Source organism: Mauremys reevesii, linkage group 8, assembly GCF_016161935.1.
Source record: "Mauremys reevesii isolate NIE-2019 linkage group 8, ASM1616193v1, whole genome shotgun sequence".
Classification (NCBI taxonomy): domain Eukaryota; kingdom Metazoa; phylum Chordata; order Testudines; family Geoemydidae; genus Mauremys; species Mauremys reevesii.
The window spans coordinates 21,383,193-21,407,202 of NC_052630.1; the positions used below are offsets into that span (position 1 = coordinate 21,383,193).

Sequence of the window (24,010 nt, forward strand, 5' to 3'; positions counted from 1 at the left end):
CCTGGTCCACACTTGATAGTTAGGTCAAAAAACCTAAATCCGGAGTGTAAAATCTACACGACTGACGTAGCTATGACGACCTAACTGCCAGCATACACGCAGCGATGTCAACGGAAGAATGCTTCCATCGACCTAATTACGGTCATTTGGGGACAAAATCCCTACACCAATGTAAAAAACCCTTTCCAACAGAGCTATGCCTATAGTCTCTGGAGTATATACAGACCTTAAGTAATTCAGGCAGAAAACTGATCTGAATTAGAGACTTCTATAGTCTTCCTTATTTACATCTTTGACCTACTTTAAACAGTTTTCCTTGAATGCTGCTTTTAATATGGGGCTTACTGTAGATTCTGGTGTTCAATTACTATCAACATATCTAGACAGGGAGCCATTGCGACCCCTATATTTAGTTACTTAAAACCACCATCCAAAAAAAAAAAAAAAAAGGGGGCGGGGGGGGAGGGGCGCGAAATGTTGTAAGAGGAAGCTCCAGTGCCATTTGCAGACTGCATTAAGAGCTTGCTGCTAAAACACTGTTTCCATTAGACATGCTCTGGCACCACTAAGCAGCCTCAGACCTTATCACACCAAACATGCTCCACAGGTAACATTTTCCTGAATCATTTTTGTGTGAGTACACTGCTACCTCGATACAACGCCACCCGATAGAACACAAATTTGGATATAATGCGGTAAAGCAGTGCTCCAGGGGGTGGGGCTGCGCACTCCGGTGGATCAAAGCAAGTTCAATATAACACGGCTTCACCTATAACGCGGTAAGATTTTTTGGCTCCCAAGGACAGCGTTCTATCAAGGTAGAGGTGTATTTAAAACCAGGTGCAATTCACTGCAGTAAGGAGGTATCTGCTCCACCAGTTTTCCTTCTTGGCAATGTCCTCCCTGCAATGGCAGGGAAGGCCTCTGCCCTTCTATATGCCAGCCTGCTGCTGATGCCTATTTAGTGTGGTCTGGACTAACTAATTTTCTGTGTCTACCCACAAACCCCAGTTCACCCCACACACCTCCTGCACAGCCTGTAGGGAAGCTAGATGGCCACAGGTTCCCTCATTCCGCCCACTAGGGGTTAAAGGGAGAGGGATGGGAAGATGAGAGAAAGCAGTGGGGAGAGAGAGAAAACAGCAGAGGGGAGTTTATTTAATGAGACTGTAGTGAAGGAGCATCTATGTAAGTAGATTCCAAAAGAATCCACATGTGCATGTAAGACAACCCTGCCCTGCAGAACTTACTACCTGAGAGAATACTCAGTGAATGTACCGTACTTACGAGGTAGGATGGAAAAATGAGGGTGACAGTAGTCAGACTGTGCAGTTTCCTAGGCCACAGTGTGCAAAATTTGCTGGTTCTGAAATTATTTGGTTTTTTTCCATTTTAAAATAAACTCTAGCAAACCCCAGTGACCTCGTGCATAGACATGATGTGCTTAAGAGCCTATATGGGGCTGGTGGCAGTAGGACTCTGGGGCAGACTTTTTTCTGAGCCCAGGCAGAGAGGGGGCTGCATGCAACTCCCCTGTAATTTTTTTTAAATGGATTTTTCAATGCCATAGCTGTACAGTATGAAGCCTGGAATTTACAGTCTTGTACTGACATTTCCTAATAAAGGCTTCATTAGAATCGAAACGCATGTAAGTGGACTCCAGGATATCTGGCTTGTAAAGGATGAGATGATATCACCTTCTGTTATACTAGGTATTTATGCTACTTCAGTAACAGCTGTCACTACACTTGACAGCACAAACCCTGCACTAGTCTCAATTTAGCACTGTAACTGATGAAGGGGTCTGCTGTCAAGTTTCAGGTCTCCTCCATCTTCTCTTGATTTACAGCAGGGGATCACTTAGTGGCTTCACTACTGGCTGACTCTGAATGTTTTAGTAATTCTTAGAGAGAGTGAGGTAAAGAAAGTTTGCCATTAAACTAGAATTCCAAATACCAAAGTAGAGGATGGGAGAGCTGCCAGACTCAAACAACCAAAAATAGCCCCAAAGAATGCATAGTCCTTTTTATGATCACTGCCTCTACCTTCAGATTGTGGCTTATCCAAATCTACTTGGGATGCAATGTATCAAAACCAGCGTTAAGAGCATGTGTTCACATCAGAAGTTCTCATACCCACCTTCTCTGTTTGCCCCACATGTCTAAGATGTCAGAAAATTGCCTGGGAAGAACCACCATATTTAAATTGCTATTCATGACTGCTACACAAAAAAAGCCATAGAGGAAGGAGGTCAATATGGAAACATATGGTCCTTTTCTAAACTCTATGGTACTAAACCCTTCCCACATGCTCTGAATAGTCAGTTGTAAGTTTTACTATAATTGATGAGATAAAACAGCTGCTCAAGCTATGTTTTAATAATGTTCAAGCTTTGATTACAGCTCAGGGAGCAAAAATTCAGAGGAACGGCTAATACTTTAGGATGTGACCTATTATGGCTCTATACTAGAGTCCTGCAGCAGGACTGGGATCCCGCAGGACCCACTGCAATAATAGCAGGAGCAGGTAAAATGTACTTTGTTGTGGGTGGGGGAATGTGAACTGTGGTAGGTTGAGGGAAAACAGTAAAAAAATATTTAAATAAAGGTTTTAACTGAAATTTAAGCAAGGGATAAAAAGATTTGATGTATATTGTAACAGGAGTGAAGTTTTTTTTTTTTTACATGGTTTAAGCAAGATTTGTTTTATTCTTTTAGTAGTAAAAACTGAAGTGTGCGCGCGCGCGCATATACATGCTTTTTTAAAAAAAAGTGGCATGGGGGAATCTGTTTCTCTTGCAGAATCTAAAGTTTTTGCAGGTGGGAGCAGGATAAAAGTGCAAGAAACAATATGGGAGGAGGATTTAAAAAAAAAAAAAGGTCCTGTGTCTTATGTATAACAACATCTAGCAGGAATGGGTGAGGGGTGGAAATACAGCATCAACTTATGTTTGGCTTGGTGTGCCCAACACATGCTTCTGAACAGCCAGAGGAGGGTGTACCCTCTCCAGTTGAATTCTGGAGGAGGAGCGGAGCTCAGGCATGCAGAGCAAGTGATGCACTCTGGCTCCAGGTGGTACAAATCCACCCTTTTGATTGATTAATGAAGTTCAATATTTGCTTTTGAGAAGGTGGCGCTCTCTCTCACTCTTCCAGGAACAGGGATACTACTATAACCGCAGCCAAGTATGCAGAAGACTAGAACAGATGAGGAAAGCAGGGGTGCCGTGATCCTCAAAACCTTACCTGCAGGTATGGGCACAAGCATAACCTAACAAGTAACGTATGGGGGAAAGACAGAAAAATACCAGCAGTGAAAGTCAGTATAAAAAGGCCTCTGAAGCCAGTTCGGAGTTTTTCCCATTCCTGAAATAAAAAAAAAATGGGCTATGGAAGTGGATCTTCCAAGACAAGTGCCAGCACAATGAAAAAAAAATTGTGCTTTGAAATTTTATTCAGAACAAGTGTCTCTTTAGCCTGCAAGACTCATCCTACTTCAAGGAAGAAAATAAATTAGCTTAATTAGCTTTCATACTCTGGCAGAAGCAGGCAGACAGGTAAGTATTTGCCAAGGGATGTGTTCACACATTTGAGTGAAAGTAGTTTAGAAACTTCTGAGTCTTATGAATGAGGTCAGCCCACAGCCTTCAGGAGCACGGCAGTAATCCCCTTGAACTCACCTCTGCTCAATGCCAAGATGTGCATTGATACTGGCATATCGAGCTGTGCCAGTGAGATTTTTGTCTTCTCTGTATGGTATGTGTTGTCTTGTCCTGTTGTCACGGTACTTTTTGGCCAAACCAAAGTCAATAAGGAATAACTTAAAGAGAAATGAAAATAGGTTATTGCTTCCAGATGCAAGTATGTGGAAACCCCACCCAATATGTACTTTGTTTCATTAGGTCTATAGTTAAATCAGAGGCAATAGTTTAAAGCAGGGGTCCCCAACGCGGTGCCTGCAGGTGCCATGGCGCCTGCCGAGGCGTCCAAGTGCGCCCGCATACTGGCCGGTGGACGAGCATCCGCCGAAATTTGGCAGCATTTCGGCGATGACACCTCTGGATGACGCCACTTGTCAGCGGCATTTCGGCGGATGCTCGTCCGCCGCCACAGTTCTCTGTGGCTCATCGTCTGGCACCCGCCAGACGAGAAAGGTTGGGGACCACTGGTTTAAAGGAAGCAAAGTAATGTGGCAGTAAGTCTTACTTGCTCTAACAAGCAAACTCAAAGTTTTAATATTCAATTATTTCAAGCCTTTCCTTTTCCCGGTGGGAGGGACTAGATTTTGCTACTCAACTCAAAGGTTTAGTCTTAAACATACTTTACTACTGTTCTAATCTGTATTACACTAAGGTTATGTCAGCACTGCCCTACAGTTTGGATTATGGGGGTGTGAACAACAGTGCATGCTGTAACTCCCTTGTACAGATTCTGCTGGTGTGAACTAAAAGGTTCTTACTTTGCATTCATGTAGTCCTGTTTGAAAAGGACTACATTAATGCACACTAAGAACCTTTTAGTTGGTGTCAGCAGCAGCCACACAGAGGAGTCACAGAACAGCACTCTGATTCGCACTGCTAGTCACACCCCTGTAGTGCAAACTCTGGGGCAGTATAGACAAGCCCTTACTCAAGATCTGTGACATGTGATTATTAGTTAGGAAGGGAAATGAAAATATGGTATGGCTGTATGTATCAAAAATTTATTCATCTTGAAGCAATTCTGCACTACATACATTTAGATATTCACTTAAAGGCAGCTCAGCAACTTAAACCTTTCAATTATATTTTGATGTGCTAGCATTTGTGCATTTTAACTGTCACAGCAATCAAAGATAATTTTGCATAGCATAAAAGGCCAACTTCAACAGCAATGAGATATATTGCTTTCAGCCATACTCCCATATTTTTAAGCTACTGATAAGTCAGCAAGCCAAGTACCATGAGATGCTTTTATTAAATCCAGCTGATTATACTCACATAGCCAAGGAGCTCTAGCCCAGTAAAAGGATCAGATTAAGATTTATTTCTACAAAGCCCAAGTCAACTAAACCTCCATAACTATCAAACTTAAACAGCAAGTAGGTTTAACTGGATTACGGTTAGTGTGCTGTTACTGTATTTTCTTGTGGCAAAACTTCAGGCAGAATTTGGTAGCCAAGAATGAGACTGAGGTATGTAAAAAGTGTTTTCAGTTATAGATCTGGAATATCATGTTTTTGTCTCAGTGTTGAACAATTAAATCTGTTCCTTTCTTTCCATTAAGATACTCAGATAATTTTTTAGCTCAACCTTCAAGTTTCAGCCTGATGGCATGTGACACCCCACTGCCATAGATTAGATCCAGAGGCCAAGAGAAGGTTGGGGTCTCAGTCCATACATAGGACAAGGGATTGAAGTGGCTGAGTGTCAGGCTATTAAAAGGTGCTTTTGCAACTCTTAAATAATTTGCAGGAGAACTACACTCAAGGTCTTAAATTCAAAAGATTATTCCAGGTAACTCAGAGAGAGGACGTGGTTCTTAAATTCACTCAACAAGTAGGAAGGGGGGAAAGAAAAAGAAAAAAAGACCAAAGGGATAGTTTTACCATACTATAAGGAGAGAGGTCTGCCTCTGTACATCTAGATAGTAACACAAATTAAAATCAACGTTTCTACTGTGCAAGGAATCTTCACTCTAGGGTAGCTGGCTGGTGGAGATTTGTTAACTATAGTTGCTTTTGGAGAGCAATCAAATTCAGAATACAGTAACTCCTCACTTAACGCTGTAGTTATGTTCCTGAAAAATGCCACTAAGCGAAACAGTGTTAAGCGAATCCAATTTCCCCATAAGAACGGATGTAAATATTGGGGTTGGGGTGGGGGTTAGGTTCCAGGGGAAATTTTTTTTGCCATACAGTACAGTACTATAGTTGGGAGGTGCCCCCGCCTTACCCCACACAGGCACAGCCCACTGGCACTGGAGACAATGAGGCAGGCAAGGAGGCTGAAGGTGCTGTAGGCTAGGAGAAGCACGCTGCGCAGTGGCAGCTTCACCTACTCTGCAAGCACCAGGGGCTCAAACCTCAGCCCGCTCACGCCACCCCTTCCCCCAAACTCCCACCCTTAACCCGTCTCTTCTTCCCCACTCCTTAACTCCGCATGTGGCATCCTCACTCCTTCCCCCTGCCTCCTGGCCACAGGGAAGGGGGAGGAGCAAGGTCATGGCGTACAGGCTCCCCCTCTCTCCTGAACACCTCAAGCCAGCTGATTGCCACCTGCAGGAGGCAGGGGAGGGGTGCTCCGTGTCCTCACTCCTTCCCCGTCCCTGCGGCAATCAGCTGGCTTGCAACTTCAGGGGGCAGGAGGGAGAGGGGAGGAGCGAGGACTCATCAAGCAGGCTCCCCGCCCCCTTCCCAGCTGCAGCAATCAGCTGGTTTGCAGCATTCAGGAGGCAGGGGGAGCCTGTACGCTGAGTCCTCGCTCCTCCCCGCTCTCTCCTGAACACTGCAAGCCAACTGATTGCCATGGGGTGAAGGGGGGGGGGGGGGAAGGCGCTAATCCACGGGGTCTCCTGGAGGGCAGGAGGCCCTGGCGGTGGGGGCATAGGGGAGCAGATAGGGGGCTGCCAGCTGTGGACAAAGCAGGCAGCCAAACGACGTTATAGCAAAGCATTGCACAACTTTAAATGGAGCATGTTCTGTAATTGAGCAGGGACCTAAGATCGAAACAACGTTAAGCGAGAGGATGTTAAGCAGGGAATTACTGTACTCTAACAGCCTGAAGACAGGTCTTACGGTGGCCGAGATCAGGGGCAATGTTTGATGCTGAAAAACTTGGGGACATTTTGCCATATTTTATACTTGTTTTATATTTAAGACCATGATCTTAAGAACCTGCTTTCACACAAATTTGCATGAGATTTCTTTCTTCCTTTTCTCTTAAGGGAAAGCTTTGCCTTACTGAAATTTCTTCCACTGGTGGCTGTTCCACCAGACGAAGCCACTGCCAGTCTCAAAAAGCAGACAGAAAGATATCCATTCTTAGCCACACAATACAACTGGCAGAGACAACACCTCACAGGCTGAGCAGAAACATCAAATTCTTAGAACTACTGGGACAATTTAATAAGTCCTAAAGTAGAAGCTGTAAGGTTACACCTGTATTAGCATGCTACAAGTGCTACCTACCTTTGACATAGGAAAAACTAAGTGCTGATGTAAATTTATAGCTGACCTCCACACAGAAAGACGACTCCCATCCTCTGTTCAACGTTTAAAGCTTTGTGATCACATGACCCCCACCAATATGTTGCTTTGATCACAAAAGCTGTTTGTTAGAGTGCCCCCTTCCAGTAATAACAAATAAGTATTTTATGCCTCAAAGAAAAGCCACCTTCCTCAATGACTACATACATTCACTTAATCAGAACATTTAAACTACACAAGGAATTTACAAAGTACTTTAAATACTTCAAAGTCTCAACTGATATGACAGGCACTTTTGTAATCCTCAGGGTCTGCCATTAATCGTTAAGTGCAGGAAGAAACCCAGCCTCATGATATTGATCAAAATAAAAGGTATAACCACACACACAACAGCAGTCTTTATAGTTCTTTAGGCAAAGTCTGTATTTTTCCTGGAGTTTTGTTCCACATGGCATTTTAAAGCCTACCTGCTGCTGCCTCTTTAAAAAAAAAAAAAGAGCTTAGTTGCAGGAATTTTGTGATACTCCATGCTTCCTGCTACAACTCTTATAGACATGCTTAATTGCATATTGGGCTGATTATGAGTAGGGAACAACAGCTTTTTTAAAATGTACAGATATGAATTATTTAAAAATGGCCTAATCCAGTGATTTTTACACTGATCAAGTAACTGGAATCTGTTGTATTCCACTGCAACTTTTCCCCCCTCAGGGACTTAACCTAGTCTCCAGGAGCAGGACAGCAAGTTCAGCCACCTCCTTTCTAGACAACTAAGGCAGTAAATGGAGTAAAGTAGTATCTCTCAATGTAGGAGGCTGGGATCTCTTCAGAACACCCTCTGACCCACATTCAACATGGACAGACTCTTTCATCAGATGCCAGTCAGCACTAACAGAAAAGCCATCACAGAAACAAGTTCAATAGCACCTTAACTTAATTTGAGGTATAAGGGTAGGGCAGCTGCAGATGTAGAATAAAGATTGCCTTGACTGAAAGGTTTTCAGAACTAGACTCCTAATGACTCTGTCGGTCAGGTGCAGCACAGGTAGTTGTTCTGTAGTACAAGCAGTGAAGATGACTGCTTCTGCAAGCTACATACCAGAATAGTACACAAAATCAACTGATAAGTTGCTTACTGATTAATTTCCATTTAGTTTCAACTGCCTGGTTAGAAACAGGCACAAGACTTGCTTTCTCTTTCCAATCATGTCCTCCCTCCTAGCAGCAAGGAACCCTACACTTAAGATTTGAAAGCAACAGGCAACATGGGATTATCCAAGAGACAGGTTTATCAGGGCACCCTCATTTTATGAGCACATAGTCTTAAGTCATGAGTACCCTCACACCACCATTTGAAATGGATTTACCAAGCAAAAACTGCACGGGAAAGGAGACTGACTGAGGTGGTCAGCAGGATTCCCCATCTCTGAACACATTCAGATATACAGCATGAACTCTGCTAGTGGGCATACGTATACAGCCCTATGAGCAAGTCCTGCTGCTACATTTCTACCAGTTTGAAGGGGTAACCTATCCACGTCAAGACATGCAACGAATTGCACAAAATTTTATATACCAAACTAAAACCAATTTCTGCATTTGAATACAAGGCATGTACATATAACCCATTTCACATTTAAGTTTACAGAAAACACTTTACAGTTTAGACAAGCGCCACAGGAAAACATCTTAGAAATGTTACATGTTTGCCAAGTATGTCTGAATAATGCCAACATAAGAGGTGCTTTTGCAAGGTCTACATTCTCCAGAAACAAAACAAAACAAAAAAAAAATAAAGCACATGAATTTGGGGTTGAGGTTGGAATAGGAGACAGTTTCAGACCTGGTTTAATCCTGAGAAAGATGGGTCCTGAGAAGTACTAACAGTCATGCTTCTTTTCCTCTTCCCCACTGGAGATTCTAAACACTGAACAAACAATAGAGGGTGGCAGTGCATCAAACAGTATTGCTTACATTGCAACAATGGCCGGCGCAGACAGGCAACACCGAGGCGTTAGAGAAAGAACAGGGTAGCCAAATGCCATCCTTCTTCCACCAAGCACTGTAGTTTTCCAAAATAGGTTGTTTTTTTTTGGTTTGTTTTTTAAAGAGAAAATTTTGAAAGATGTGGCAAGATAAATTTTGAATACGAGCCACTCCATAATGGCACTGCCTTAAACAGGGATAGCAATGGTGACATTTGGCTCTATCAAAAAGGGAAATTGAAGCTTTGCTTACAAAAGCATTCTTTAGTACCACAAACTGCCCTTCCCCAAAAGACATTCAGAAAAAGTAAATCTTCAGTAAGGAAGAGGTAGAAGGCATTTAGTCACCTTAAAGTTTACTTTCATAAGCATGCAGGGCTTATTTCTAGCAGAGCTGAAAGTTCACCTTTTAAGGTAGGAACAAAGTTACCCCCAAATATCAAATTGAGAATAATTTAAAAATTGATCACTTAAATTGAAATTGTGACTACATTTTTTAAAAATATATTGTTTATAATTGACAGGAAGCTACTGGAACAAGATTACCATGGCACCCTAGTCTTTTTGTGACTGGCATGTCCTCAAGTAGTATGTACAAAACTATTCAATATGTAGCTGCACTTAGCTACGAAGAAAAGGAACAAAACAGTGTATTATATCTGGAAGCAAATGTTTCTAAAATGGAGCAGCCATTAGTCCAAAACTGAACCAAAATGTCCCTTTTCAATTCTGCTTAGGTAAAGCAACAATTTTACATTCTTACATTAAGAACTATCTAAGTTGTTAAACTTTAATAAAACTCATGCCCTCAACAAGTGTCTGCGACCATTTCATTGCATGGCTCCCTAACACAGATAGCAAGTGGCATTGACTAAAAATTCATGGTCTGCAGGCAATTTAGGTTTTCCACTCAGCTGATGTGACTAACATGCTCATCTAATAAAATGAGCACAGCAGTATTTTCTAGGCCATTATTCCATATCAAGGTAGAACAAGGAGCTACAATGCCAACCCAGCATGACTGTGCAAAAAAGTGTGGGAAAACGGCCAAAAACGAAAGAAGTTGGAAATCAGAGACAAACTAGTAAAAAAAATTAAAATAGCTTGTTTTAATTATATTGCCAGGTCTTGCCAGAAAATTAAAGAACCTGACTGCTTTATAGCGGAGAAAAATAGAGCTCTATAGAGTAAAAGTATGAAACTTGGGAATGAGCAAGGTTTAACAGCAACAGGATTACATGAAGACTTTACCTTTCAATTTGACTGTTACAAAAGATTTTCCAACAAAAACAGTTAAATCTAAATGTTCATTGTGCACTGCACCCCTTCAGACAGAACTCTGATGTTTCTCATGTTAGCAACCAGTTTTGTTTCTAATGTTAATGGCTTCAAGTTGGCATTCATACAGGCAAACAAAGGTAAACATTTTATAGCTAATAGTGCCGAAAGATAGTAAACATCCTCAGATAGCATATAAAGAACGTAAGTGGGAATCTTGCTTCCAATAAAAAGCTTAATTATGTACGTTTGTCCTGAAGTTAAAAATTTCTATTAAATAGCATGCTTACTGCATTGCCAATGCTGCCTGTCTGCCCGAGCTCAACATAACAATTGAGAATTAAACATTTCACTCAACAGAACTAGTAATTGAAAACAGTATTTCTCTATGCAAAGAATCCAACTGGAAGCATGCATCTCTGGCTAAGTTAACCCCCACCCCCCGCCCCTACCCACAAGTTTAAAGTTAGCAACTAGAAGTCCCCCAATTTAACTTAAAATATTTAAGATTCAGTAAGGTCAGTTTTGATGTGTGATCTTCAAGCATTCAGCTAATCTACATTTTTGTACTTCTACTTGACAGGTTTTCAGAAATTCAGTTACAAATATAGTTTAAGTCAACAATGCTACCATCTATAGGTAGACGGTTATTTTGGTATGCATAATCCTGAAGATTGAAGGTTTCATTACCAATCATCGCAAATTTTTAACACCTTGGTGACAGGTAGGTCAGGAGCTCCTAAGCTGGTGCGAACACATTTTGCATCAAGAAATCAGCCCTGGAGCCAAGAGTTAAGATTTGATTTTAACATTAAAGAAAAAAAATTAAGCTATTCTGATATGCACTAACTTTGAATAATGAAACACCATAGTTGGACAGAGCACGCTTAGGTAATCAATTAAATTAGTTTACACTTCAGATTTTTATGTTTAAAAACAATCTGTCATTAAAATCCTCCTTGTGAGGTGGATCAAAGGCCCAAATGTTCATGGCACTGCATTTAGCAATACATGGATCCCACCACCTGGCATCAAAGAATTAAACTGATTTAGTCTCTTTAGCATATCCATTTCAGCAATGACAAACAGTTAACTCAAGCTGAATAGATTTTTTCAAAATCTACATGTTTATCAGAACCATTCTCAGAGGCATTACCCTCCTTGTTCTTTCATGCAGAAAGCATTAGACTAACCTTATTACAGTGACGCCCGATACCCATTAGGAAGTTATCTGGTTTAATGTCTCTGTGTATAAAATTCTTTGTGTGCACATATTCAATTCTACTGATCATCTGTAAATACAAGAAAAAATAATCAGAATTTAACATTAAAAAGAGAAAGCTAAAGATCAAAGATATTAGAAAAAAAGTCCAGTGTTTTAGTTCAAGTTCATTTTCCTTAATAATGAAGGAGTTATAAATTGCGTATTTCGCCAAGTACATTTTAACATGTACTCAAAATAGATTTGTCAAGTGAAGCGACAAACAGTTTGATGAAGATAATCACTGGTCTGTCATCACTTGACCAATACTACAGGTCTTCAGTGTAAGTGTCCAACTGTTTCACTATAAATAGCACAAGTTGTATTCACAATTGAGTTATCCACGAATTTCAGAAACCCAAGCAATCTAACAGTAGTTAGTTTGTTTACTACAGGACTGTTTTAGAAATCTTTTCCTGATATTGTTTAACTAGGAACTAACTCATTAACAGTTTGTTACTTCATATGTGCCTTTTAGCTATTCTGGTTATCTTAATTTGCTGGATAATAATATTATTGTTAGGTGAGGTCTACATTACGGGGACTATTGTGGTATAGCTACAACACCATCACCATGCTGGTATAACCCCATACAGTGATGAAAGGTGTTTTTCCCTGTTGCTGTAGGACCACCTCCCAAGCAATGGGAGCATTCTTCCATCAACCTGGCTGCACCTACTCTAGAGGGTTAGGTTGGCATAGCTATGGTGCTCAGGCATGTGGATTTTTTCACACCCCTGAGTGCGACAGCTATGTTGATCTAAATTTTAAGTGTAGACCGGGCCATAGTGAACTACAAGTGTCAATACTGTAGCATCTCTCTAAGCTAGTAACAATCCCAGTGGATTATGCCCCAGTGCCCATCTTTAAATTTACTGTACTAGAGTTCTACATCCTATCCAGTGGGGCGTTTAAAGACATTCCTATTGTCCCACAGATACTTAGGTTACTCTTGAAGAATCAAAACCTTTCCTTGTTACCACCACAGCAGCCAAGAGAGTGGTTCTCCCTCTGAAGTGAGCATCGGTGACTAAAAGCAGCTGAGAACAAGGACAGTTGACACCTATCTCCACTCAGAAATGCTCTAAGCTTCCTTGGCTGACAGCCTGGGATTTCATGACATTTGGCAAAGTGACAGTTGGTACTAACATCAGTTGATAATCTTGGATAATTTTCAATACAAGTTTTAAAAACTCACCTATATTTAGGTCCATCTAACCATGGTACTCATGGCACAACATTTTTCACGGCCCTGAGTGACTCAGCTAGGTGGTTCTAATTTTTAAGTGTAGACCAAGCCCTAGATTCTGTGATAGAATATTTCATGCCTAAATAGAGAGGCAAGGCAAGATACAGCATTTCTAAGGTACTCAGCACTAAGTATGTAACCTCAAACTCTAGAGATTTGAATTATGAAATAGGAGTTTGGCATCCCCATGCTTTTCCCTAATGGAAAGCAGACATCCCAAAACCATTCAATTTGAGAAGACTAAAAGTCAGGATAACAAGGATGTAGCAGATATACATTGATGTGCAGTGGCAGAAAAGTCTATATACAGCCTGCCAACAATATGCTTGGCTGAAGCCTATTATAGTGCTTCATTTAATCAAATTAACCCAAAATTTTGAGGATTGCTTTTTACCATTACCAATACTTGACAGCTGTGATGTAAGTAAAATAAAATTAAGAGCATGATTTTAGAAAGTGTTAACACTAGCATGGGTAGAATACTAATATTTGTGTTGCATTATTAGTTCTCTACAATGCTAATCTTATGCTCTACTATACCACGAAACTGCCACTGTTCGTATTTTTTGCTTCTATGTGGGTCAATTAGTCACTTGAGTATTTGGAGTACTGAGTTGCACACATTCTGACATACTTAAAAGGAGCACTGTTTGCTTCATTTTCCTTACAATGCAAAGTTAAGTTTCACATACCTGGTCTGCTAACATAAGTACTGTTTTCATTGTGAACCTGCGGGAACAGAAGTTGAAGAGGTCTTCAAGGCTGGGTCCCAGAAGATCCATAACTAGAACATTATAATCTTTCTCTTGACCATACCACCTGTAACGAAGCAGAGATGTCTAAGTTGTCATTCTGTTTAAGATAAACTAACAATCTGTAGTATTAACAATGAGGCAGCCAGTTAATATTTTCTAGAAGATGCCAAGTAATACATTTTCCCCCACTTCAAAACAACAACTGAGATTGTTGATGCACAAATCCAGTTAACTAGACTGTTTTACAAAGTGTTCAGTATTTATAAGCAAGCCTTGGCTACTGCTAGACATGGAGTATTTTTGTGACAGTAATTTATTTTGATGTAGATTAGTGGCAATGATGCATTTCTTTTATAATATTCATTTTGTTTAGGACTTAATTGGATCAGCTCCATTTTGTTCTTCCTGCCACTGATTTCCAGAAAGCAGTACATAATGCTGGCCTTTAACTACGTTAACTCCCATTCTCTTATTAACCACCAAAAGCACTGACTAAAAACGACCCACTGGCAGCTGGCCTTTACAAGCTGGATACAGTTTAATTTTTTATTATTAAATAGAATATCTTTTTGTAAAGCAAGCAGCAACAAAAAGCTCAGTAGCAACTTACTGAGTCACCCTACTTTCTGGAAAAATCACTCAACTTTCATAGGACATTGAGCAAAAAGGTTTTGTTTGTATTTTAATAAGGTGTGCCTTCAATTTTCACTTCAAACAAAGGAGTGTCAGTTTCCACCTGCAACTCTCACATCCCTCTCAGTCTTCAACTAGATGTCTGCCACTTTCTGACGGAAGAACATTTGAAAAATACCAGTGTACCAAATTAAAATGACAGAGCAAAGCAGAGGCAGCTATATGAACAGTAGGGTTCAAATCATGTTTGGACTGGCACCTTTCAAAGGTATCACCTCATTTTTGGTGTTGCTTCTTGTAGTTTCCAATTTCACCCCAGAGAATGTTCACATATATAAAAGAGCCGTACAGTTGGTTTTTTCACGCTATGACTATTTTTTTCACTAGATCACAACAGGGCGAGGGAGTTAGACATTCCCTCACTACACATTCATCCAGGTTTTCATTGGCATCGATCTCTCTAGCACTTGAGCACCTAGTAGATACATTCTGGTCTAGCAGAAGAAGCTGATGGAAAATCTAGTGAGAGATCCTTGGTATACTTAAAGCAAAACTAAGATTTTACTAAAAGTAGAAGTTTAAAATTCCAAAAGCAGAAATCTAAAGGCACTGTTAAAATACAATACTAAATTACACTACTCTGGCCCAGGCATATCTTGCAAGCCACCAGAATGTTTAATCTCACAATTCTGAGCAAAGGCATTGAGAAATAGGAAGGAACGACTTACAAAAAGCATATCTATTCTTTCAGCAATGACGGAAGATCTCTTCCCATCCACAGTATTCCTACTAACGTGTCTGTGATATTTCATACCAATGCATACTATTATCCTACCAGATGTAATAGGGCTCGGGGTGGGCAACCTTTCAGAAGTGGTGTGCCTAGTCTTCATTTATTCCCTCTAATTTAAGGTTTTGCGTGCGAGTAATACATTTTAACATTTTTAGGAGGTCTCTTTCCATAAGTCTATCATATATTAACTAAACTATTATTGTATGTAAAGTAAATAAGGTTTTTTAAATGTTTAAGAGGCTTCATTTAAAATTACATTAAAATGCAGAGCCCCCCCCCCACAGACTGGTGGCCAGGACCCGGGCAGTGTGAGTGCCACTGAAAATCAGCTCACGTGCCGCCTTTTGCACTCGTGCCACAGGTTGCCTTCCCCGTAATAGGGGTTGATGGGAGCACTTTAAAATAACTCCAATTCTTCCCTTCAGAATGCTCAGTATGGCAGTGGGCTCAGCTACATTGAGAGTGCTCAACTGTGAAGTCCCACAAAGCTTAATACTTCCCTCCCATCAGATTTAACATCTTTTTTGGGGGGAGAGGGGAAGGGAAGAGAGGCAAGAAGGAACAACCACCAATGCTTTCTCTCCAGTTCAAATAGCACCTCTCCAAATAATGCCTAATCAAGATAATTGGTTGGATGAAAGTCCGGAAAAGGACACGCTTTGAAAGGTTCTTCTCAGGATTCAGCAGTTTACAGCACATATTTCCTCCTTGCTCATTACTGCTTGACAAAATGGTCATGACAAAAACCCTCTGCCATCTAACTAGCCAGAGGCTACACCTCATCTTATCAAAGATGGACCTAGCCACAGTAATCATACTTTTGTGACCTTCACAGTTGACTACTGTAACTCTATATGTAGGTCTTTCAATGGACATACAGTCAGACACTGGAAACTTCGATCATACAAAGTGAAGAAAATAAGATTAACTTTTCTGGGATCTGACTAATATGGCCCTTGCCATAGCACTAGCAATAAATATCCCAAAAGTAAAGGTAGGTGAACAGAAGACTATATCAAGTTCTGACTTAAGCCCCAGCTACCATATGTCTGTGTAACTCCTGTAGCAAATACCTACTTAAGGAGAGGACTCTAGGAAAGTAAGGTATCACAGATTGCTCTGTCCTCAACACTACTGTCTCCATCAATCCAGGTCATGAGTTTCAGTACAGCCAAATCCATTGTCCTACATCTAGGAACAAAGTATAGGCCACGCTGACAGGCGGGGGGCTATATCCTGGAAAGCAGAGTCTGAAGAGGACTTTAGAGGTTGTGGTAGGTAACCAACTGAACACAGGCTACCAGTGTGATGCTACAGCTAAAGAGGACCAATACGAATACAAGGATTAAGGAGGCAATATCCCCACTGTATGTGGCATTGACAAGACCACCACCAGGCAAGTGTCAACACTCTGAAAGGACTTAAGACAGGAGCCACAAGAATAATTCAATGTCAGAAAAACATGCCTTACAGTGAGACTGGGAGTGTAATTTATAGTTTATGGACCAGAAGGTTAAAAGAAAAAAACTGATCACATTCTTAAAGTACATACACAGGGAGAAGGTGTACAAGGCTCTTTAGTCTAGAATAGCAGTTCTCAAACTGTGGGTCAGGACCCCAAAGTGGGTCAAGGCCCCGTTTTAATGGGGTTGCCAAGGACTGACGTTACTCTTGCTGGGGGCCAAGGCTGGACTCCAGCCCTGAGTGTGTGTGGGGGCGGGGGAAGCCTCAGATTACACACCCCCTGCCTGGAGCTGAAGCGATTAGGCTTTGACCCCCGACCCCAAGAGCAATAGAGCTCTGGCCCCCCTGAAGGCTTTAGGTTCCAGTTTCCCTTTCAAGAAGTACTATATTTTGTTTGCATTATAGATATTGCTCCCTGCACAGTCTAAAATAGACACAGTTACCCACCACTGTCTATTGTAAAACCATTTTCAACCCAAACAGTTAAATTTTTGTAAAGTTATAAGCAACTGAAATTTGGCCAAGTTATAAGTTTCTGAAAGTCTCAGCATCTAGTTTGGCAGCTACATTCTCCAAAGATTCTCTCTCTAATGGGCATGCTGCAGGGGTAGAGCAGACTTTCCTGCTATTGCTCCTTCCACCTGGCAAAAGCCACTGTCACAACATGCATTGGATAGATCATCTCAACCTGGGGAGAGGGTCCAACTTTTAGGGGCGTGACAAATCTTCTAATAGTTCAGTAATTATAGTAAATGTAGAGGGTACAGGGGCAAGCACCAGGATGCAATGTTACTCATTCAAAAACAATTTTAGGGGGTAGGGTGGGAGGAGTCTAGGAAAAACAATGCTAAGGTGGGACCAGATTTAAAAAAGGTTGAGAACCAGGTTGTTCTTGGCCCTGACTCAGCACAGGGGGGGGCTGTATTCATAGAATCATAGAATTCAAGATCAGAAGGGACCATTATGATCATCTAGTCTGACCTCCTGCAAGATGCAGGCCACATAAGCCGATCCACCCACTCTGCCCCATGAAAAACCTCCAGGGCCATTGCCAATCCTCCCTGGAGGAAAATTCCTTCCCGACCCCAAATATGGCGGTCAGCTGAACCCCGAGCATGCGGGCAAGACTCTCCAGCCAAACCCTCTGGAAAAGGTTATATCATACCAGGCACTTAATTGACCTATTGACTAAGCCCGTTATCCTATCATACCATCCCCTCCATAAACTTATCTAGCTTAATCTTAAAGTCATGGAGGTCCACTGTTTCAGACTGTTCCAGTATTGCACTCCTGATGGTTAGAAACCTTCGTCTAATTTCAAGCCTGAATTTCCTGACTGACAGTTTATATCCGTTCGTCCTCGTGTCCACATTAGCACTGAGCTGAAATAATTCTTCTCCTTCCCTGGTATTTATCCCTCTGATATATTTAAAGAGTGCAATCATATCTCCTCTTATCCTTCTTTTGGTTAAGGAAAACAAACCGAGCTCCTCAAGTCTCCTTTCATACGAAAGGCCTTCCATTCCTCGGATCATTCTAGTGGCCCTTCTTTGTACCTGTTCTAGTTTGAATTCATCCTTCTTAAACATGGGAGACCAAAACTGCACACAATACTCCAAATGAGGTCTCTATATAACGGGACTAGCACCTCCTTATCCCTACTAGAAATACCTCGCCTAATGCAACCCAAGACCGCATTAGCTTTTTTAACGGCCACATCACATTGCCTACTCATAGTCATCTTGCGATCAACCAGGACTCCTAGGTATTAGATGACCTCCCTTCCAACCCTACATTTCTATGATTTAAAACTTAACACAGGAAATGAGCACATTAACAATGGAGCTGATGAACAGTTTAGAACTAAAAAAGCTTCTTAATTCAACATAAGAAATAAGAGGTCAGTGTGTTTTGGGGTGTATATTTAGAGAGATCAAGCGTTTGAGCAGACCTTCCAGAGAAGTTGTTTCCTACTTGCTTTGAAAAGCATTTCAATACCTTCATCCAACCCCCATACATTCTATGAACAAATAGACAATTCACTATGACAGTTCCACCTCACTTCTGCCCAAACATGTTTCATTAAATGCTTAGGTCTACCTCAAATGTAGAAAGCGAATGCAAATTTCAGCCATTTTTTAAAATTTAAGTTAAATTAAGGATTATACAAAGCAAGGAAGCAATATGCTCTATTTCTGCTATCAAAAAAAAGGTAACTGACTCCAATCAAACTGTGCAGGTATATCTCAGCGAGCTGTATGAATTGTTGAAAGAGGTAGGATTTTTTTCTAACAAGACAGGTTTTTTGTTTTTAAATAGACTTATCAAGGAGTGGACTAGGAACATCATTCACCCAGACTAAAAACAGTCTATTTTTAGATTTTTGCTAACATCTCAATGTATTCTCCCTCCCACCAAAACAAACTATGTTTTGGGTGGATGATGTCCCTTACGGCAGATTGTTTGGGGATTTTTTAAAATACAGAAAAATCCCTGTCCTCATAACCAATTCTAAAATAAAGGATTTCAATATTTATCAAGAGTTCTTAACAGGCTTGTAATATTTAGTCTCCATGGCCTAAAGCAAAGCTAGTTCTGCAACAACTTACCAAAAGGAATTTATGTTGGAAAATGCTGTAGTATTTCACCACCTCTTTAATTTCTTAAATTGTTGCATGTCAGAAATAATTCCTGTCTATTCACATAACCAGTTAATTTGAAAGGTTTGGTAAAGGAGATCTGAAATATTCAGTGTTTGCTTTGCTAAACACTGCAAATCAACGACTTCATTTTCCTGTAATGTTTCCAGGAAAAACTGGATTAAGAAGTTAGGCTACATCTTGTCCATTCAAGGTTTGTTTGGTAGCTGCTACTATTGGAAACTAATAGTAAGGAATGCAGAAACTTGGCTCTCACAAGCAAACCCTTGGAAAATATACTTATAATGTTGAAAGATCTGGCAAGTAGTCTAGTTTATACTTCTATATTCATTGAATCAATGTTAGCTGGCATGTAGAAGGACAATGTTATACAGACTTAAAATCAGCATTACCATTTATGTTATGAGAAAATTAGATTTTTACAAAAAAGAAATCTCTCTTACCTAGGGGACCCCTCCCACAAACTCTCCCCTCCTCTATCCATGATTTCTCTCAAAGGCCCAGCTCCACAGCAGCTGGCAGAATTAAACAATACACACCAAATTTTATGTTTTGGGGTGAATTAAGGATATTTAAAGATCTAGCCAGATATCAGATGCTATTTGAGCATCTCAGATTATAAATTCTCCAGCTATCTATTGGAGATTAACTGCTGATTTTGCCTTGGATGTGGAAGTGCAGGAAATTACACTGTTTGTTTAAATCTCAGATTGAGGTTTACTGTTAAGAAGCATCAATACATTTTGGATGTGTTGAAGTAAGGCAAGGCAAAAAGTTTATGATGAACAAAGTCAAGAAGTTAATACTTTGTTTTAAGATACTATTAGCCACTCACACTATACACACACTAATAAGAAAGATGGAATATACATACGCAAGTCCTTTGAGATCCCTAGCCTGTAAAAATTCATATTATATAACGTCCTCATAGAGATTACTCAGCCTCACACAAGATATTTATTTTTTATGTGGCCTAAAAATTTGATGTGCATGTTCTGGTTTTTGGCACATCAGATGCTCACTCATCCTTGCTCATTAATCCACAAACATGTTAATTTTTTCATCATACCATGGTGTTTGTCATATCTCAGAGGTTGCGAAATTACTAGCAAACATACTATTGCGTAAAAAGGTAACTCGATGCTTCTTGATTGTGAAATAACTTGCATTCTGAGCTAAACAGCCATTACTTCAGGACATGGCTAAGGATTTACAGGGAGTCTTGGAATGATCAGATTTTTAATCAGTGTCAATAAATGGCGATGTCACCGTATGCACACAAACTAATGAAAGTATATGTTCATCAATGATAATCAAAGTTTACAGACAGGCAAAGAAAGAAAAATGATGCTTGAGAACTTAGATTGCTTTAAGGATATTTACATTGTATATTTTGACATGATGTTGACAATTTGCATTTTAACAGTTATAAAGCTTTAACTTTTTGAATCAACATCTACTGTCATTAAACAGTTACTGTCTGACCTCCCCATTTTCTGGTCCCGCAGTTTCCCACAACTGAAAATTTAAATTGATAAAAATCTAAAATACTTAAAAACAGATATTGATAGCAGTTGAAATAATCAAAAAAGAAAAAATCAAATTCTGCCAAGCCTAGATATAGGCCACACTCAAGTTAGTAAAGTACTCCTTGTTTATAGGGGTAAGAAATCTGGGAGATCAGAAATTGAGGTAGCCTTCACAGTTTTAGGCCTGCAGAGTTGGGGCAGTAGGCAATTAGATTTACAACTATATGCATCCCTGCTTTCCAATGGGCTAAAAATTTCATGTTAATTAAAATGAACTATTCTAAAGGTCTTAAGATAAGGACATAGACTTTCAAATTAAAAAAATCTTACATGGCATCAAAGACATGCAAAAATAGACAAACCTTCCAGTCATATGTGCACATTAGCACATTTTTACTGCAGTAAAGCAGTGTGACATACATAGGCAGAGTTGGAAAACTTGTTTGTAACCGCCTGCATTTCAATGTCTGTGTCACTATGCTGGGGAATTAAGTCATGTGGTGTGAGAAACATTTGGTTTGCAGCTCCCAGATGGGCAAGCAGGCATTCTGCCAAGTCACATGATTCACCTTAGTGTTTACTCAGCAAACCCATGGTTTTTATTTCTTTAATGACTAACCTTGAGGAAAGCAAATGAAAGTGTTGATACTGCAGTGCTAGGTGCACAATTACTGTACTTAGTTCCACCAAGGCATCATCCTCTAAACAGCAACTGCTTTTAAGTTGGCTAGAGCTAGGGCCCTACCAAATTCATGGTCCATTTTGGCCAATTTCACAGTGATGGGATTTTAAAAATTGTAAATTTCATTATTTCAGGTATTTAATATCTGAAACCTCACAGTGTTGTAACTGTAGGAGTCCTTACCCAAAATGGGGGTGGAGGGTTGCAAGGTTATTGTAAGGGGGTCACAGTACTGCCGTCCTTACTTCTGCCCTGCCTTCAGGAGCTGGGCCCTTGGCTAGCAGCTGCTGCTCTCTGGCAAGCCAGCTCTGAAGACAGCACGGAAGTAAGGGTGGCAATACCACAACCCCTTTACAATAACCTTGCAAAACCTCCCCCACCACACACACACATTCCAGGTCAGGACCCCGAGTTTGAGAAACGCCGGTCTCTCCCATGAATTCTGTATAATATAGGGTAAAAGCACACAAAAGACCAGATTTCACAGTCAGTGATGTGTTTTTCACGACAGAGAATTTGGTAAGGCTATAGCTATAACATACATTTTTTCAAACTTTTCAATTTCAAAACCTTGATGTTAGTGAATACATGTTACAAGAATATGGCCAGTGACAAATTAATATATAGAACATCTTCAGAAACTAGACTAACAATAGCAAGTTTACTAACAAAAGACTAATTTTGTTCAATTATCGAAGCAGTAACTTTATGGTCAAATGTTACTTCCTAAAGTAGACTGTACATTCAATCTTGTATAAGGAAGGACTCACTAGAGTATTTAACAGAGGGAGAAGGAAGAAAGCCACGTGTAGGAGCAGAAGTAGATGAGACCACTTGTTTCTATGTTAGCCCAACAGCCAGTGAGATTCTAGGCCTGATTTCAGACTATGTTGCACCACTTTCACTGTTCCACAAAATCGCAGTTAAGAGCTTAATTCCAAATCATCAGGCAAGTATAAACAGCAGTCACATAACTGCGAGCAGAAAACACCATTACATCTTCAGATAAATACCTATCTAAGAGTTCCCAAACATACAGATCCACCTTAACTGGGGCACAAACGTAAAACCCAAACACTGGCAAAAACGATTCAAAGGAATAATCTCAAAGCAATATAAAAGGCACTCTAGTGACAGTTACAAAGTACATCATGTTACTAAATACAATAAAACTGAAGCAGAAAGTAGCCATGGTAGCAGTCTTAGACACGGGAAACACACCTGTGCATTTAAGTCTATGAGGAAATGCAGACAAAGCTGTTATTGGTTCAAACATATCACTACAGCTTTAGATCTCGTTTACTCAACTAGAAATGCGTTTTATCTCAGACTACATCTAACAAAATGGACTATTTGAAAATATCAGTGATAACTTATTGACACCAGCACAACCTGCACATATGGATTTCATACGTCTACCTGGGACATTACACACATTTATTCTTCTTGGTTCCCTATGTTTTTTCAATATCCTGTACTGCTCTAGCCTACAATTATTCTAATTGGCACCAAGTAACTGGTTCCTTAATATCTTTCTGTTTCAAATATACAGTTTCATTATGGCAGTCACCTTTCAACTATTAAAGATGGAGGAAAATTTCATGGCAAACAAGTATGCCTATGCACCAAGAGTTTAGATTCTTTACATTTGCTAATTCAACCCCTCCAGAGGCAGAGATAATGTAATGCACAGAGTATATATCTAAAAAAATAGAGCCTGTCACCATGAGATATTTGAGACTGAATTGCCTACATATTTTACAATTTACATATGTGTTAGCTTCTCCATATTGACTTGTGTGTTCTCTGCCATAAAGCTGGAAAAACAATTAATTGTAGACCAACTAGGAGTCAGGAATACAAATGCAATTAACATAATATGGGATAACTGGTATAGTCAAGTGAAATATTTAGCAGAGGTCACTCACTGTGGAAACTAACGTTAGTTATAAATTAGGCCACCCAAGTACTAAATTAACCATCGACAACTAAACACTTTCTATAAGAAAGTTAGAGTTACCAGAAATAAAATCAAGTATCAGAGGGGTAGCCATGTTAGTCTGGATCTGTAAAAGCGGCAAAGAGTTCTGTGGCACCTTATAGACTAACATACATATTGGAGTATGAGCTTTTGTGGGTGAACACCCGACTATAAATAAAATATTGTGACTGTTTTGTACAGCTAAAACAGATTTCAAACTAATATATAAAAGTATGTTAGTGCAACTCATTCCCATAAATGACATGCAGCCTGATCATTTAAATTGACTAGAACTCTCTATGCTGCATATGCACTTCTAAGTGATTGACTTACTATTTTACTAATTGCTTAAGGCAGAAAATCTAAATCTGGTAAATTGTTTCTACATGTTTCTATAGAAATTAAGTCTTCCTGCCTTTCTGATTGCAAAGGTAATCCTCCAATATAAGGAGGAACCCAGGGAGTGCTTTCATCCCAAGTCTTTAGATTGCTCTAGTGCGGCTCAGCTTTCCCAAGCAGCATAAAAAAACCCGAAAAAAACTGGTCAGTTTAACT

General features: G+C 40.1%; 1 protein-coding gene across 5 annotated transcripts in view; it reads right to left on the reverse strand.

Moving 5' to 3' along the window:
- The window catches only part of CSNK1A1 (casein kinase 1 alpha 1), a 50,221-nt gene that overhangs the window by 17,436 nt on the left and 8,775 nt on the right, over positions 1-24,010 (reverse strand). For 4 of the 5 annotated variants that reach the window (XM_039483632.1, XM_039483630.1, XM_039483629.1 and 1 more), the window contains exons 3-6: positions 13,651-13,777; positions 11,642-11,740; positions 9,029-9,112; positions 3,680-3,819 (exon numbers count right to left, since the gene is read on the reverse strand). In XM_039483632.1, the coding sequence (XP_039339566.1) occupies positions 3,680-3,819; positions 9,029-9,112; positions 11,642-11,740; positions 13,651-13,777 (450 nt within the window). The remainder of the gene's footprint in view (positions 1-3,679; positions 3,820-9,028; positions 9,113-11,641; positions 11,741-13,650; positions 13,778-24,010) is intronic. The other variant, XM_039483633.1, reaches the window with a different exon arrangement.